The sequence below is a fragment of the Balaenoptera acutorostrata genome, chromosome 2, assembly GCF_949987535.1.
Source record: "Balaenoptera acutorostrata chromosome 2, mBalAcu1.1, whole genome shotgun sequence".
Taxonomy (NCBI): domain Eukaryota; kingdom Metazoa; phylum Chordata; class Mammalia; order Artiodactyla; family Balaenopteridae; genus Balaenoptera; species Balaenoptera acutorostrata.
In genome coordinates this window covers 79,783,538-79,802,586 of record NC_080065.1, presented here as the reverse complement: position 1 = coordinate 79,802,586, position 19,049 = coordinate 79,783,538, and the positions used below count along the sequence as shown (strand labels likewise).

General features: G+C 36.3%; 1 protein-coding gene across 6 annotated transcripts in view; it reads left to right on the top strand.

The window, feature by feature from the left end:
* The window catches only part of KIAA0825 (KIAA0825 ortholog), a 414,587-nt gene that overhangs the window by 55,463 nt on the left and 340,075 nt on the right, over positions 1–19,049 (top strand). For 5 of the 6 annotated variants that reach the window (XM_007197441.2, XM_057539769.1, XM_057539766.1 and 2 more), the window contains one exon: positions 3,302–3,433. In XM_007197441.2, the coding sequence (XP_007197503.1) occupies positions 3,303–3,433 (131 nt within the window). In that variant the 5' untranslated portion in view covers position 3,302. Of the gene's footprint in view, positions 1–3,301; positions 3,434–19,049 lie in introns of those variants that run through there. The other variant, XM_057539770.1, reaches the window with a different exon arrangement.

Below are 19,049 nucleotides of genomic sequence, written 5' to 3'. Positions count from 1 at the left end.
TTTGGTGTCTGTGCTCATACTCATTCAGTGCGTGCTTCTTTCTCATCACAGTCCTGCAGGGATCACTGCCATCCTAATGGGAAAACTTCTAAATCCAAACTTGAGCGTCACTTACTACAGTCTGTACTCTCCCTCCTTTATTTCTCATGTTGGTCCTGTGCATCCCTATTCACTCAGGTTAATTTTCGCATCTTATTATAGTTTGCCCATCAAGTTTTCTATTATCCTATCACACAGCATCTTAAACTTTACTACCACTGTAAAGGTGACTCTTGTTTCTCTTGTCCTTCACCACCTTGAAATCTTACCATACATATGGAAGCATCACAGGTCTATGCCAGTCATATGAAAACTCTGAACCATCATCATTCTGGTACCCCATCATTGTTATCAAATGGCATTCCTTTATAATGACAGTCTTTGTGTGTACTGATTAACTTCTCTCCTGAGGTTAAATAGAGAAAATCATGCAACCATGTAGATTGGGAATCCTTCAAAATCATGGTCACCAAACCCATCTGAATGTTTGACCTGTTCCTATCCATTATTGTTTTACCCCAGAGCTGATTTCAATGAAGAACATAACACACACATTCAATATTGAAATGATACAAAACAACAGATTTCCTTTTAACAGCATTTGTAAGCACAAATACCACAAAGCAATACAAAAAGTTTGGTGAAATGGTCAGTGGAGAGATATTTAGGAATTATGTAAGGTTTGAATCAGACTTTGAAAGAAATTATAAATACAAATTGGCAAGAGAGAACTTTTAAGGTTGGAAGATGTTTCAAATAAAGACATATAGAAAGTATATTGGGCTGGCCAAAAAGTTTGTTCGGGTTTTTCCATAGCAGCGTACCAAAAACCCGAACGAACTTTTTGGCCAACCCAATAAAATAAGAGATCATACACGTCCTGAGAGCAAAGGACGTGTATGATTTCTTTTTTAACTACTTTTCCTAATTATATATAAAATAAGTACTTATTGCAAAACATAGGAAAGTGCTAAATATGAAGAAGAAAATAAAAATCAACCATAGTCTATCCAGTCTGTCCAGAGATAACCATTTTAACATTTTGTTTAATATCATTTCTACATTCTACAATGTTTTATATGCAGTAACTGATTCATTTATCAAGAGTCCAGCAACCTCACGTTTTAAAACCAAACAGGTCTGGGTTCATACCCTACCCCCTAACACTGGGTAGCTATGTAACATGGACATGTTAGTTCATTTCTTTGGGCCCAAGTTCCCTCCCCTATACATGAGGATAATAACTGTTTTGTAGAGTTATTATGAAGATTAAGGAAGGTGATGTATATAAATTACCTTATACATAGTAGATATACAACAAATCATATTACTAGTTTGCTATTATATTTAAGCTGACTTCTACACATATTTTCTTTAGTTTGAATATGTGGAGTCTGAAGTAATGAGGCGTTACAATATCGACAAATTGGGGCAACTCTGAACAGAAAATTGATAACATAATTTGTTTTATTACAGAGAAGCTGGCTATAAACAAAATATTTACTAAGTTTGAGTTCTCTACAAGAACCCTCAGCCATTCAAATCTTTCCATTATAAAAGTGAAATTTTATTTTCTTGCAACAGTTTTTGAAAATCTCATCACCTGAAAAGTTGAACTACCCAAAAAGATTCAAAAATATGCAAATACATAAACTGAATTCATTATTAGTAATATTGGCCATTGGGTTCAGAAATGACTGTTCTGATAATAGCTGTAAGTAGGTGAACTACTGGAAAGATAGGAAGATATCAAACTCATTGGTATATGGAAATATTGAGGTTTTGTTGTCCTAAAGAAGTATAACTTCTGATAGACGTAGCATTTTCTACCACTTAGCTTATAGTTTTGGCAATTTTATTTTTTTGCCTGATTTCAAGTTAATATTAATTATGGTATATTATAGGTAAATATTTGTTTTCAAATAAAAAATTAAACCTTTTATTGCAAAATATTTTTAAAAGGAGACTCCAAATGTATGAGGATTTTGATATTTAAAAATGGTATATTGGAACTAATTGAGTTTCAAATGACAAGTCTGGTGATACCATGGACTTCTATATTAAAATGTTTTAGTTGAATGTTTTCCTCTTAAAATAATATCTCTTAGGAAGAATAACAGCTGTATTCCAAAACAACTTCTTTGAAGTGCCAGATAGAAACTATGAGAAATCTTTAGCTGTTTTATTATATGATAATAAATTACCTACATTTATTAGTAATTAAATAATTAAGGATGAGTGTGTCTATTAGTGTTGTGTAGCTTCTGCAAAACTTTTTAGATAATATTTCAAATATTTTGGGTATATCCAAACTAAAACCACATTTTTCCAAGCCTTTTTCTTGTTAATATTTAGTCTATGTATATGTGTTATAATTTAATGTTTAAATTTCTCATTCATTTATACCATCAGTCATCAGATTGCTATTTTATGTCAAAAAATAACATACCTCTAAATAAAAAAAGTTCACACTCTGCCCCAACTCTATCATTTTTAGTCTATCTCATTGCCCTGCTGTATTTGTTCTCATAGCACTTCTCATCATGTAATCTTTTATAAAATATATCTGGTTATGTGTTTTTAAAATCTACTTTCCCCACTAGATCAAAAACACCATGAGGGCAGGGACTTTGACTTGTTGCAGCTATATCCCCAGCTTCTTCAGCAGTGCCTGTTATATATCAAGCATTCAGTGAATACACATGGAATGAATGATTGAAGTTTTGGTAGTGGGAAAATGCTTATCTCTAGAAGGAGTATTGTATTTAAGTTTTAGTCCAATATCAGTACTTAGGTTAACAGGGGTGGTAGAAGAACGCAAGGGAAATTTTACCTTCTTCACATATAAAACAGGACTAGGGGATGAGACTAAAAAATTCTGAGGTTCCAATGACTAGGTCAATATGTTGACACGAGTGGAGGGAAGTTGCTGAATTCTTGAAGCAACCACCCTTGTTCACACAGGTCCCTGAGGCTTCGCGATTTCCTTTGCAGCTCTTGGTTACAGTGAGAAGCAGCAGGATGCTTAGGTACTCTGACTTTTTTTCAGCTTTCAAACCATAGAAAAGTGTGAAAATTAGGTCACACCTCATGAAATTTAAATAATAAAACAATCTACCTAGATTAATAATACCCTACTTCTTCTACTGCTGTATTTTGCCTCTAAATGGGCATTATTATTTTGGAGTTAATATCACAACTTGAGGTGGGTTTTTTTCCTTTCATTTTGGGGAAACTGACATTTTTTATTCTTATTCCTCAGGATGGATTGGGGAGATGAATATTCCCATAATTCTTTTGACCTACATTGTTTGTTAAATTCATTTCCTGGAGACTTGGAGTTTAAGCAGATCTTCAATGACATTGATGAAAAGATAGAACAAAATGCCATAAGGTAAATATTGCTAATTTTAAAACAAGTTGGTTTCATGTTTCATTTACACGAACTTTTATCTAGTCTAATTTTAGTGTTTCCTGCTCTTAAGAAAATTTTAGGTTTTAATTATCATTAACTTTCCTGAAAAAAATTAATTAGACCCTCCCCTCTAGAATATAACATGATTTTCCTTATCTGATTACTACTTTAAATAAGGCTAAAAGATACAGGCATTGCCTTCAAATAGATAAAGTTTGTTGAATTACTCTCATTGGGAGGAGGAAGTTATCCTCTACCCTTCTAGGTTCTTTTGAGTAGTCTAAGAATTAAATTGACATGAGACAGATTAACAGGAGAAAATCAAACAAAAGTGTAATAACATGTATATGTGAGAGAGAACCAGAAAAACTGAGTAGCTGGCCAAAATGGCCAAAATCCTCATCTTAAATACCATTCTCAGCTAAAGGCAAAAGAGGATGTTGAGGGTGGGTAGAGCGTCTTGGGAAGTTACCAGGAAAAGCACAGTAAACAAGGGTAAGGTTGTTATGCAGATTTAAGTCAGTACCTTCTCCACTGATAAGAGTTTCTAGAGATCCTCCTCTTTCTGGTACAGTGAGGGAGACACCCTTACAAATGGAGAGTTTCCTTATAAATGTGAATGTTTCTAACAAAAGGGTAGCTCGTGCTTGGTTTTCAGAGTGTTTACCATGTGTGTGTTTCTTAGAAAACAACCAGCTTAAAATAATTTAATATCCCAAAGAGACATGTTTTAGGGTGGCAAATTCTGCTCCCCTAAACTGTTCATGATTTCTTAGTTTGCCAGTATTGATGGCCTGCATTTTCACTAACAGGTTTAGAGTTAAATATTCTCATTTGACGGATAAGCACAGAAATTAAAATTTTGGAATTAAGGTATTAAAATAAAATCGTAGTATAAGGCCATGGATTGCTTGAATTGCTGAAAGCAGAACATTAAATTATTTTTATGTAATGTTTGTCATTTTAAGTCTCCTCACTTACTTAGGAGGCTAGGGAGTCCACCCATGCAAGGTTAGTCTTTATCACCTACTCCAAAATTAGTGTTTCTAAACACTGGGGGAAGCAGGGACAGTTAAGCAGATTTCCATTAATACATATCCTCTGATAGAAAGGACTTTGTCTTCATATGCATTTGGACCCTTGAGTCAGTTCGCTTATTTCAGTCCTTTTGGTCAAAGATTCTAATAATTCATCTCATGTTGAAACCGTGTAACTCAGATTGGGACTTGAACCCACGGGCCGGGACTTGAACCCAGCCTAAACCCAAATTGGTACTTGAACCCACGGTGTTTTAATTTGAATCACTCACCTCGTGTCTGGACTTACTGAGGCTCAGGTTCTTTGTGTCTCAGCACAGAAGGAATTCAGCAAGAGGCAAAGTGATAGGCAACGAGTAGATTTATTAATATAGGAAGCTTGTGAGAGATGCAAGAGGACAGGTGAGGGGGCTCTGCCCCAAGGATTAAGCGGGCTACATTTTTATAATCAAAGGAAAGTGGGGCAGGGGGAAAAGACCACCTTCCTCCTCATTCTTCCTCATCAGGCTTACATCACTACCTCCTCCTTCTTATCGGGCAGGAGAGTATTTGAACCATGAGGTCAAACTAGGACTGTCACGGCACTTATTCAAATCAGCAGAAGGGTGGTAACATATACTAAAATATGTTGAATCATCTCAGGTTTCCATATAATGAGGGTCTCCTACTTTGGAATGTCACCTTTCCCTTAAATTCCTGTCCTTGCTCCTAAGGATCATTATCTTGTTGATTTCAACCAGCAGAATGCAGGCCTCATTTTTTCTCTTTCACTTAATGACCTGGGGTGTATCTCGTGCTTTTATTTATGACTTTATAGTTAAGCAAGCCTGCTTCGTTCTACAACGTTCCGATAGCTCTCTTGAGCGACTGTTAACTTACGGTGGTCTCCCAAAGTTCCCTAGGTTTCCCTCTCTATCTATAATCCCCTACTGGGACTTCTACAACTACCTGTGTAACTATCCTACTCTATCCCTATCAATGTGGGTTACAAATATGCACACCACAGTAAAAATTTCTATTATTGAATGACATATAGTATCTCCATTTTAAAATTTAAAATATAGTTATATTGGATTGTCAAAGGAACTGAACCAAGCAAGTGAAATTTTCTTGCCATTTTTTCCTCATGTTTAATATGAGAATACAGTTAACTTTTCATCATAACAATGGGCATAAATAACTTAAATTCAAAAGATAACCTATACTCCAATAAAAATTTAAAGAAACAGAAAACAAACAAAAAACCAAAAAATAGCATATTGTTGCGGAATTATAATTAAAAACAAAATCTTCTCCCATCCCAGAAATCCTCTCCACGAAGGCAAAAGAAAAAGAAAACACTTCTGTTATTCAATAGGCATTAAACCAAACTGTAATAAGCATCCCAGGCAATCTGCTAAGAGATTGCAAAGACAGAAAGGAACCACGCACAGCCCTTTATATAGTCTAGTAGGTACACCCATTACATACATGTTTTCAAGATCGACAATAACTTATAGGAAAAAATGGGGCGCGAGAGGATGGTCATGTCCCAGGTCTCGGGTGAGTCCCAAGTCCCTGGGACGGCCCGTCCAGTGAGGATCCTTGGTTTCAAGCAGGAAAGAATTCAAGAGTTAGCCATAGTAAAGTGAAAGCAGGTTTATTTAGAGAGATACACACCCCATAGACAGTGTGGGCCCTCTCAGGAGATGAGAGCAGCCCCAAAATATGGGGTGGTTAGTTTTTATGGGCTGGGTAGTTTCATAGGCTAATGAGTGGGAGGATTATTACAGGTATTTTGGGGAAGGGGTGGATATTTCCAGGAATTGGGCCACCGCCCACTTTTTGGCCTTTTATGGTCGGCCTCAGAACTGTTATGGCTCCTGTGGGTGTATCATTTAGTGTATGCTAATGTATTACAATGAGTGTATAATGAGGCTCAAGGTCTACTGGAAGTCGAACCTTCTGCCATCTTGGGCCTAGCAGGTTCTAACTGGTTTTTGTGGTATCCTGTTTTTCTTAATGGTTGTATCATTCTTTTAGTGGTTGTGCCCTGCCCCCTTCCTTCCTGTCTCATAACTAGCCTTCAAATAGAGGATTTGACAGCCCATTTTTTCCACACATGGTTCATCCTAACTTTACCATGATTAAAGAACACCTGTGTTAGCTAGTTGGCTTCATTCTGAGGAGAAGCAAACTTCTTATATCTTTATGACAAGAAGCAGTGTTGCAAATTGGATCAAGGCACCCACTGAAGTTAGGCTCCTACTCTTCACAGGAACAGGGATATAGGGGGGCTATCTCCTTTGGTGTTTGTATTTTGAAAAGATGATTCCCAGGTTCTTGAGAAAGACAGTCCTGGCTGAGAAAGCTGACAAAAGGTCTGTCTAGTCTTCCAAGGGATACATTTTAAAGAGATGAAAAAGTTCTTACATTTGCAAGTTTCTAAGGTAAATACTTTAAGAAATAGGAAACGAGGGAAACCTTTTCCCTTATTTTCAACAGGGAGAATTAAGCCTCTTATTTTTAATTTGCATCTGCCCTTAATTTATATGTCTATGTGTATGTGTGTGTGTGTGTGTGTCTTTTTTAAAAATAACATATATATGAGACTTAACCACACTATAGAGAGTGTATATTATAATTTATATTGTATATGTAAATACAAAATCACTATATTAAACTTCAGTGTAATTATGTATTTATTTAACTTATATATATTATATATTTATATATTTCATGAAACAGTTTCTAACCCAAAGGAACTTATAAATGAAGAGTGTTAGCTTGAATAGATTAACAAGTCACTTATCTATATTCTAAAGATGGTTATTATTTTTTTCACTGATACTAAAAATTTTTTTTTAATTGAAGTATAGTTGATTTACAATGTTGTGTTAGTTTCAGATGTACAGCAAAGTGATTCAGTTATACATATACAGAGAGAGGTGGTTATATTAAAACAAATTTTAAATATTTTCTAAAAAGTAACCTTCTTTATTTATAATGGCCTTGAGGCACCATCAAAACAAGTCACTGAGGGACTTCCCTGGCAGTCCAGTGGTTAAGACTGTGCTTCCACTGCAGGAGGGATGGGTTCAATCCCTGGTCGGGGAACTAAGATCCCACATGCCGCAGGGCACGACCAAAGGAAAAAAAGATAAAACAAACAAACAAACAAGTCACTGAGCTCTGATGCTTTTGTTATAGACTGCTTCATTTTTATTTGCTAAACCATCTACAGTTAATTTCCTGTCCTACCTGGTCAATAAGAAATCATATTGAGAAGTAAAACAATGATTAAAATACTGTACTTTGCATTCATAAATTGTTACTTAGGTCAAAATTCAGATGTTAGTATTAAAAAGAAAATATGACATGGAATATAAGGATATAATTCTTAAATTAAAAATATTTTATTGCCCATATATTAAAACAAACCTAGAGCAAAACCACCTCAAGTGACCATTGATCTTCACAGGGGATAAAATAAGGGAGAGCTGTATGTGCTGTATGCTACATTTAGAATCAAGTCTATTTTTCATCAAATTCAATTATGTTTTTATTATACTCTAGAGAATAAACATAACAGTATAGAGTATATATATTTTTAAAAATAAAATACTGAATAATAACCATGTTTCAGAAGAGTGTAAATCATTTCTGCACTCATTTATTGCCTTCTAACAGAATAGCTTTTAGAAAATTGTATGTCATGGCGAATCAGTTATGCCACACTTACATTGCAGTAGTTGAATTACCCTTGGCATTTTTGTATTCTAACAGTTCTATTTATCTCTCAATGGTGTACATTGAATAAGTAATGAACATCTGTATGATATGGCTTTTCCCAATACTTTTAAAGAAAAAACACATTAGTAATTCATTTTTAAATATGGTATTTTTCCTTACCCTTGAATTTTTAAAGTTGTATTTCTAGCAGTGACCCTGAATTCTAAGTGTGAATTCCTTCCCTCTTCTTAATATCATCAGGTTTTATGAGCCACAGGGTCTTTTGCTTCCCAAAGCAGTGATTCACCAGAATGGACTAGAGTGCCCAGAGGTCACTGAACCTTCACCTGCCCTTCAAGAGAGGCTGTCATTCTCTCAGACCATTTTCACTTTTACATCCTCATTTCCATTCAAGTCAGAGCTAGGTGACTCTTAGGTCTGACAGTGGAAATCAGTGATGGTGAATCATTTAATTTTAACACATATCAACATTGGTAGCAGGAGGGTAAATAACTTGCCAAAGAGGAATACCATGAATGTTGTATCCACAGACTCACTTCAGTAACTAAAAACCACATGTAGCACTGAAATCTTTTTTGAGCTGAATGGAACTTATTATTAGTTTAACACAATATTGAGGTCTAGAAGTTCTCTTGGGCTTACAATATGACATGAATGATTTTTCTCCTCTTAATGTTCAGTTGGATAGCTATAATTGCATCATTAAGAGTTTCTTTTGCCTATCTATTTCTTAATTATAGACAATCTTTGTGTGTACCCCAGGATGTAAGTTTTGCTGGCACTGTGCAGGATTTCTACATTTTTTTTTTTTTAATCTAAAGAAAGAACAAGAAGTGCTACCATGGATCATATTGTTTGTCTTGATCCAGGAGAGGTGGTGTCCGGGTGTTAGGGAAGGCATTAACTTTATATTGTGACAGAATATTGGATACATGGTTTCTATAAATTTAACCATGCTCTCTGTTTCAAGGTGGCATATTGGACCACTTCCTCCTCATCATTTTCTGTCACCATTAGCTCCATTCAGATAATGTATGGTGCTCCAACTTCTTTCTCCAGAGTCCTGTATTGTGTGCCCTTGATGCTTTCATTAGACCTCTGCTTTAGGAGGCTGAGATAAGTGGCATAAAATGTGGGATCAGTAGCTCCACTAGATGATTGTTAAGAGATTCTTTCAGGTAATGCATACATTTTAAGTGTTTGACAGGTTTTAAAAGTATAACTTTTATTTTTATGTGTGTTAGCTTTATCTACTTTTGGCCAAATAGGCATGACAATAAAGAATTATTGCCTGGGATATTCCTAAGGAATATTATTGTAATTATCTTTTCATGGGAAATAAGGAAAGGGAAGTAAGTGTCTTCCTATTTATAAACTGCTTTAATAACAAAAGTATGAATAATATTGTACTAAGAATCTAGACCTGATGAGGAGATTGAGCCAGCAATAGTCAGGCCACTACTCCCCATTGAGGGTCAGAGTTAATGGTCCAGGGGGAACTAAGCCCCCCACCCCTGAGATACCAACCAGAGGTGCCAGGTAAAGACAACCCAGCTGTGAGGTCAAGAACAGGGGAGGAAATACTAAAAGGGGACTGAGCCCTGGTAAGGAGATGTGACTGCTGTGGCTGGCTCATCTTTCCTGTAGATGATTGATGCCTCGAGATCTAACCCAACCCTGACAGCTTTCCCTGGAAAAGAGTCTTGTCAAGGATTTAACAGAGTCAACACCTTGTCTTAAAAGGGTCACTAACACCACAGCATTTGCTAATCACCATCTTTATTCTAGAATCATGACTAAGAATACCTTTTTATGGAACTTGGGTTGGAGCTAAGTTGGGGGCCTGCAAAATGGTATTCTTATTTCCTATATTTCTGCTTTAAAGACCAGCTGTTCTTCATTATATTCTCATTACCTAAAACAGCCCTGGCAGAAAGTAGGCTAGAGGATGATCAATAAATGTGTTTGTTAGACATCTATTGTGTTTGCTTTAGCTTCAGCTAGTGTGAAGTTAGATGAGTAGAATGTGATAGTTTTCTTTTCCATTAAGTATTTTACATTATAAAAGTAATACATACTCAGGAAAAATTTCAGACGGTAGAGAAAGGCAGATATAAGGAAAAATTGAGTATGGAAGGGCAGAGATGAGGAAAAGTTTTCTTACTCTTCTGACTCTCCTAGTCTTGGTCTTCAGAGGTACCCTATATTAGTGAATTACTGTATAACTATCCAGAAATGTTCTCTATATATAGATGTGTGCACCCAAGAATATATCCCCCTTTTTACACAAATGGGAATTTGTGTATATGCTGCAATTAGATTTTTTTAACTTAATGTATTTTTAAAATCTCTCCATAGAACAAGCCAATTCCCTCTTGATGAGCATTTGCGTTATTTGCAGTCTTTCTGCTATTACTGCACACACACATGCATGTGTGTGTCCTTCCTTCCTTAAGAAAGTTTATGTGATGGTTTCTTAGAAGTTGTGCAATTAGCTGTTATAAAATTGTTCCACAGAAGTGCTGCAGCTGTCTTCTCTCCTGTCGGCAGTATATGAAACTGTATGCTATATGTCCTGCCTCCTCACAATGTGACCATATGTACTATTAAAACCCTCAGTTTGTAACTTGCAGTCAAATCTGTTGTCTGGCTTAGTGATTGAATTTATTGGGGCAATGGAGATAAAGATGTAAATCAGATGTGTTCCCAGATCTCTTCTGATTTTCATTATTATGTATGTTCTCCCTCTCTCTTCTTTTTTCCATCTCTTTCTCAGGAAGAGAATCAAGGGGATCATCACAGAGTAAATGCTGGTGCAGATTCCCTGCATTTCTCCTGATTTCAACTTTTGTGGTTTCATTGGGATAAGCCACATTCTGACTTTAGTAACTGTGCTGAATATGGAAGCTAGGCAAGCCTCCATAGATAAAAAAGAAAGCAAATTAACTTACTCTTGCTTGTCATGGGTATTAAACTGCCATGTCCTGATACCCCTATAGAACATTTCCGGGAAATGTTCTTTATGTTGTTAACACAGCCCTGTGCCACTTCCATTGAGCTCCCATCATCACTATAGTCTAGGGAAAGGGATTCGAAGTCAGATGTAAATTTAAGAATGAAAACTGTGCCTTGGGATATGATGCCAGGCTCACTACAGTACTGCCAGGACTACCCTGCCATTGACTGGAAGTTGGGGAGTATTTCACAATTGGTTGACTCTTTGGGGAGCGCTTCAGATTTTTTAGATTGGCACAGCCCTACACAGGGTCTGAACTTTCCTGAAGCAATCTGGACCATTCTAGAGCCTCTGTAAACTTATGTGGTAAGGATTGGTGATATAAAGCAACAAATAATGGAGGGTCCTAACTCTAAGGTTTCCTTTCATACTGTCTTCCTCAGAGAATAACTCCGAACAAAAGGAAGGTTGACAATAGATGGGAATCTTGGGAAGCTATTTCTGTAGTCCAGATGAGAGGTGATAAGATCCTGAGCGCTGTCTTTCACAGTAGGAATGGAAAGGGGAAGATTCATTTGAGAAAGACTTAATGAGAGTGTTGTTAACAGGATTTGGGGACAAGGATTTTTTTTCCTGAAAGTGTAGTTAAAACTTTTTGAAATAACCAAAACGTCTCTGAAATCGAAAATAGTTCAGCAAAAATATCTAATTTCTTACTACACTTTCATTAAAATAGTTGTTTTATAAATCCTTTTCTCAGCCTTTTAAAAAATATTATCTAGAAATATCTTTGTCTCAGGAAAATAAGTTTTTATTTCATGGCTGACTTACGTTTTAATTACATACTAGTTTTTATACATCAGCCCTCTTCCCTAATAATTACTGTTAATTTCAAGGAATTTTAATAATCTCTTTAGATGAGCTAGACTTATCTAAAAACCAGAAAACTCTTATTTACCTCACAACTATTTCTTGGTGTTTTTAAACATATGATAGAATTGAAAAAGCCTTTTCCTTAGTCTGAATTTATGTTGGTGAAAAGTCTAAACAAGAGCACCAAAAATGTAAAAACTTAAAAAAATTTTTGTAATGTTTACATTTCCCATACTGTAGAAATAGTCTTTAATCTCTGCCATTTTTGACACCTCTACCTTGATCTAAAAAAATAAGAATAAAAAATCTAACCTTCTATGAAAGCAAACCTATATGTTCTCTACAACCTTTACATCAAAGAAGTTCTAATAATTTTTACTGGTAGAACATACATTTTTTTTTTTTTTTTCAACTTTAAACATTTGTATTTTTTCTATAAAAATCTTCCAGATTTTTAAAAGACATTTTTAATACTATAAACTTAGAGCAATTAAGATAATTATTATACCCTTTTCCCATTCTTAATTTTGTGTATTTGGGTTTGTCTTTTTTGCATATTATGCTTGCCAGGAACTTATTCCATTGGACTTTTAGAACATACATTTTTTTCTCTTTGAACTTTTCTGTGACTGAATAATAAAGACTGTGTTTTCCATCTTGTAAGAGTTTTTACAGTCAGCTTAAGTGCCAAGATTTTATGTCATAATTATTCTCTTTTTCTCAGTTCCTCTTCCTGTCCTCAACTACACCAGCCCAATATTAATCATCTGTTGTGCTGTTGTTGTTTAGTGCTGTCTGTTTAGTTATAGGACATCTCTGTCCTTTTGGAGTAAGATAGTGCATATATACATACACACATACATATATGCATAAGTGTAGTTGTGACCAAAAAAATAAATTCATATTTTTTATCATCCAGATATATATATTTATCATTATAAAGTGACATGGCAGTGAGATCAGATGATCAGCACTGAATTCTCAGGGGTCAGGGGTCAGGGACTTCTAAGCACAATGATTTCATTAGTTTTCTTAAAGCATCAATATCCTTGCATATAATCTCCTTTTCTACAGGGAGAAGCCTTTTTTACACCTCCCAGAGGCACATTGAGTGGCTCCCTCCTGTTGTACTCTATTGTACTTGCTTAGCACGTCATACACACACCTCTTATCAAGTCTTACTGTAATGTAGTTATCCATTTACAGGCTTATCTCTCTCACTAGAAAGAATTCCTTTAGGGATGGGACCATGTCTTATTCATGTTTAGGCCCTTAGCATATATCACAGTGCCTACTACATATTCAGTATTCAGTTAATGTTTATCAAATATGCCTTCATTCAGTAAGTAATTTTCACACTCAAAGAGCCTAGGATTGAATGTTGAATGAGAAAATTACCACAGATATCCTTTTAAAAAGCATACTGCATGTTGCATCTTAAAAATGGTTTATAAACTGATTTACACACAGCCTCTTGGTAATGCATCCACTTGCACACACCATTAACTTGGATAATTCAGTCATTATAATTAAAGCACGTTGGGGTACAAATTTATTAAGAAGTGTTGAGACATATGAAAAGGCATAAAGAGTACTATGATAAACATTCATGTGCCCACCATCCAGTTTAAGGAATAAAACATTACCACTAGTGCTAAAACTCACTATGTGCATCTCCCCAGTCTCATCCCACTTCCATCCCCACCCTGCATTTGGTGATATTGCTTATTCCAGCACATTTCTTTTTTTTTTTTTTCAAATGTATGTATGTAAGTACGTATTTATTATTAAAGTATAGTTGATTTAAAATACTGTATTAGAGTAGAGGAACCAAGATGGCAGAGTAGAAGGACATGCTCTCACTCCCTCTTGTGACAACACCAGAATCACAACTAGCTGCTGGACAATCATCGACAGGAAGACACTGGAACTCGCCAAAAACGACACCCCACATCTAAAGACAAAGGAGAAGCCACAATGAGATGGTAGGAGGGGCGCAATCACAATAAAATCAAATCCCATAACTTCTGGGTGGGTGACTCACAGACTGGAGAACACTTATACCACAGAAGTCCACCCACTGGAGTGAAGGTTCTGAGCCCCACATCAGGCTTCCCAACCTGGGGGTCCGGCAATGGGAGGAGGAATTCCGAGAGAATCAGACTTTGGAGCCTAGTGGGAATTGATTGCAGGACTTTGACAGGACTGGGGGAAACAGAGACTCCACTCTTGGAGGGCACACACAAAGTAGTGTGCTTATCGGGACCCAGGGGAAGGAGCAGTGACGCCAGGGGAGACTGAACCAGACCTACCTGCTAGTGTTGGAGGGTATCCTGTAGAGGTGGGGGGGTGGCTGTGGCTCACCGTGGGGACAAGGACACTGGCAGCAGAAGTTCTAGGAAGTACTCCTTGGCGTGAGCCCTCCCAGAGTCTGTCATTAGCCCCACCAAAGAGCCCAGGGAGGCTCCAGTGTTGGGTTGCCTCAGGCCAAACAACCAACAGGGAGGGAACCCAGCCACACCCATTAACAGTCAAGCAGATTAAAGTTTTACTGAGCTCTGCCCACCAGAGCAACAGTCAGCTCTATCCACCACCAGTCCCTCCCATCAGGAAAGTTACACAAGCCTCTTAGATAGCCTCATCCACCAGAGGACAGACAGCAGAAGCAAGAAGAACTACAATCCTGCAGCCTGTGGAACAAAAACCACATTCACAGAAAGATAGACAAGATGAAAAGGCAGAGGACTATGTACCAGATGAAGGAACCAGATAAAGCCCCAGAAAAACAACTAAATGAAGTGGAGATAGGCAACCTTCCAGAAAAAGAATTCAGAAAAATGATAGTGAAGATGATCCAGGACCTCGGAAAAAGAATGTAGGCGAAGATCGAGAAGATGCAAGAAATGTTTAACAAAGACCTAGAAGAATTAAAGAACAAACAAATAGGGATGAACAATAAAATAACTGAAATGAAAACTACACTAGAAGGAATCAATAGCAGAATAACTGAGGCAGAAGAACGGATAAGTGACCTGGAAGACAGAATGGTGGAATTCACTGCTGTGGAACAGATTAAAGAAAAAAGAATGAAAAGAAATGAAGACAGTCTAAGAGACCTCTGGGATGACATTAAATGCAACAACATTCTCATTATAGGGGTCCCAGAAGGAGAAGAGAGAGAGAAAGGACCAGAGAAAATATTTGAAGAGATTAGAGTCAAAAACTTCCCTAATATGGGGAAGGAAATAGCCACCTAACTCCAGGAAGCACAGCGAGTCCCATACAGGATAAACCCAAGGAGAAACACGCCGAGACACATAGTAATCAAATTGGCAAAAATTAAACACAAAGAAAAATTATTGAAAGCAGCAAGGGAAAAATGACAAATAATATACAAGGGAACTCCCATAAGGTTAACAGCTGATTTCTCAGCAGAAACTCTACAAGCCAGAAGGGAGTGGCATGATATACTTAAAGTGATGAAAGGGAAGAACCTACAACCAAGATTACCCTACCCGGCAAGGATCTCATTTAGATTTGATGGAGAAATCAAAAGCTTTACAGACAAGCAAAAGCTAAGAGAATTCAGCACCACCAAACCAGCTCTCCAACAAATGCTAAAGGAACTTCTGTAAGTGGGAAACACAAGAGAAGAAAAGGACCTACAAAAACAAACCCAAAACAATTAAGACAATGGTCATAGGAACATACATATCAATAATTACCTTAAACGTGAATGGATTAAATGCTCCAACCAAAAGACACAGGCTTGCTGAATGGATACAAAAACAAGACCCATATATATGCTGTCTACAAGAGACCCACTTCAGATCTAGGAACACATACAGACTGAAAGTGAGGGGATGGAAAAAGATATTCCATGCAAATGGAAATCAAAAGAAAGCTGGAGTAGCTATACTCATATCAGATAAAATAGACTTTAAAATAAAGAATGTTACAAAAGACAAGGAAGGACACTACATAATGATCAAGGGATCAATCCAAGAAGATATAACAATTATAAATATATATGCACCCAACATAGGAGCACATCAATACATAAGGCAACTGCTAACAGCTCTAAAAGAGGAAATCGACAGTAACACAATCATAGTGGGGGACTTTCACCCCTCACTTACACCAATGGACAGATCATCCAAAATGAAAATAAATAAGGAAACAGAAGCTTTAAATGACACAATAGACCAGATAGATTTAATTGATATTTATAGGACATTCCATCCAAAAACAGCAGATTACACTTTCTTCTCAAGTGCACATGGAACATTCTCCAAGATAGATCACATCTTGGGTCACAAATCAAGCCTCAGTAAAGTTAAGAAAATTGAAATCATATCAAGCATCTTTTCTGACCACAATGCTATGAGACTAGAAATGAATTACAGGGAAAAAAACGTAAAAAAGACAAACACATGGAGGCTAAACAATACGTTACTAAATAACCAAGTGATCGCTGAAGAAATCAAAGAGGAAATCAAAACATACCTAGAGACAAATGACAATGAAAACACGATGATCCAAAACCTATGGGATGCAGCAAAAGCAGTTCTAAGAGGGAATCTTATAGCTAGCTATACAAGCCTACCTCAAGAAACAAGAAAAATCTCAAATAAACAATCTAACCTTACACCTAAAGGAACTAGAGAAAGAACAAACAAAACCGAAAGTTAGCAGAAGGAAAGAAATCATAATGATCAGAGCAGAAATAAATGAGATAGAAACAAAGAAAACAATAGCAAAGATTGATTTTATTGAAAACTAAAAGCTGGTTCTTTGAGAAGATAAACAAAATTGATAAACCATTAGCCAGACTCATCAAGAAAAAGAGGGAGAGGACTCAAATCAATAAAATTAGAAATGAAAAAGAAGTTCCAACAGACACCACAGAAATACAAAGCATCCTAAGAGACTACTAGAAGCAACTCTATGCCAATAAAATGGACAACCTGGAAGAAGTGGACAAATTCTTAGAAAGGTATAACCTTCCAAGACTGCACCAGGAAGAAATAGAAAATATGAACAGACCAATCACAAGTAATGAAATTGAAACGGTGATTAAAAATCTTGCAAGAAACAAAAGTCCAGGACCAGATGGCTTCACAGGTGAATTCTATCAAACATTTAGAAAATAGCTAACACCCATCCTTCTCAAACTCTTCCAAAAAATTGCAGAGGAAGGAACACTCCCAAACTCATTCTATGAGGCCACCATCACCCTGATACCAAAACCAGACAAAGACACTACAAAAAAAGAAAATTACAGATCAATATCACTGATGAATATAAATGCAAATATCCTCAAAAAAATACTAGCAAACAGAATCCAACAACACATTAAAAGGATCATACACCATGATCAAGTGGGATTTATCCCAGGGATGCAAGGATTCTTCAGTATACTCAAATCAATCAATGTGATACACCATATTAACAAATTGAAGAATAAAACCCATGTGATCATCTCAATAGATGCAGAAAAAGCTTTTGACAAAATTCAACACCCATTTATGATAAAAACTCTCCAGAAAGTGGGCATAGAGGGAACCTACCTCAACATAATAAAGGCCATATATGACAAACCCACAGCAAACATCATTCTCAATGGTGAAAAACTGAAAGCATTTCCTCTAAGATCAGGAACAAGACAAGGATGTCTACTCTCACCATTGTTATTCAATATAGTTTTGGAAGTCCTAGCCACGGCAATCAGAGAAGAAAAAGAAATAAAAGGAATACAACTTGGAAAAGCAGAAGTAAAACTGTCACTGTTTGCAGATGACATGATACTATACATAGAGAATCCTAAAAATGCCACCAGAAAACTACTAGAGCTAATCAATGAATTTGGTAAAGTTGCAGGATACAAAATTAATGCACAGAAATCTCTTGCATTCCTATACACTAATGATGAAAAATCTGAAAGAGAAATTAAGGAAACACTCCCATTTACCACTGCAAGAAAAAGAATAAAATACCTAGGAATAAACCTACCTAGGGAGACAAAAGACCTGTATGCAGAAAGCTGTAAGACACTGATGAAAGAAATTAAAGACGATACCAACAGATGGAGAGATATACCATGTTCTTGGAATGGAAGGATCAATATTGTGAAAATGACTGTACTACCCAAAGCAATCTACAGATTCAATGCAATCCCTATCAAATTACCAATGGCATTTTTTACGGAACTAGAACAAAAAATCTTAAAATTTGTATGCAGACACAGAAGACCCTGAATAGCCAAAGCAGTCCTGAGGGAAAAAAGCGGAGCTGGAGGAATCAGTCTCCCTGACTTCAGACTATACTCCAAAGCTACATTAATCAAGACAATATGGTACTGGCACAAAAACAGAAACATACATCAGTGGAACAAGATAGAAAGCCCAGAGATAATTCCACACACCTATGGTCAACTAATCTATGACAAAGGTGGCATATACAATGGAGAAAAGACAGTCTCTTCAATAAATGGTGCTGGGAAAACTGGACAGCTACATGTAAAAGAATGAAATTAGAACACTCCCTAACACCATACACAAAAATAAACTCAAAATGGATTCAAGACCTAAATGTAAGACTGGACACTATAAAACTCTTAGAGGAAAGCATAGGAAGAACACTCTTTGACATAAATCACAGCAAGATCTTTTTTGATCCACCTCCTTGAGTAATGGAAATAAAAACAAAAATAAACAAATGGGACCTAATGAAACTTCAAAGCTTTTGCACAGCAAAGGAAACCATAAACAAGACGAAAAGACAACCCTCAGAATGGGAGAAAATATTTGCAAACGAATCAACGGACAAAGGATTAATCTCCAAAATATATAAATAGCTCATGCAGCTCAATATTAAAGAAACAAACAATCCAATCTAAAAATGGACAGAAGACCTAAATAGACATTTCTCCAAAGAAGACATACAGATGACCAAGAAGCACATGAAAAGCTGCTCAACATCACTAATTATTAGAGAA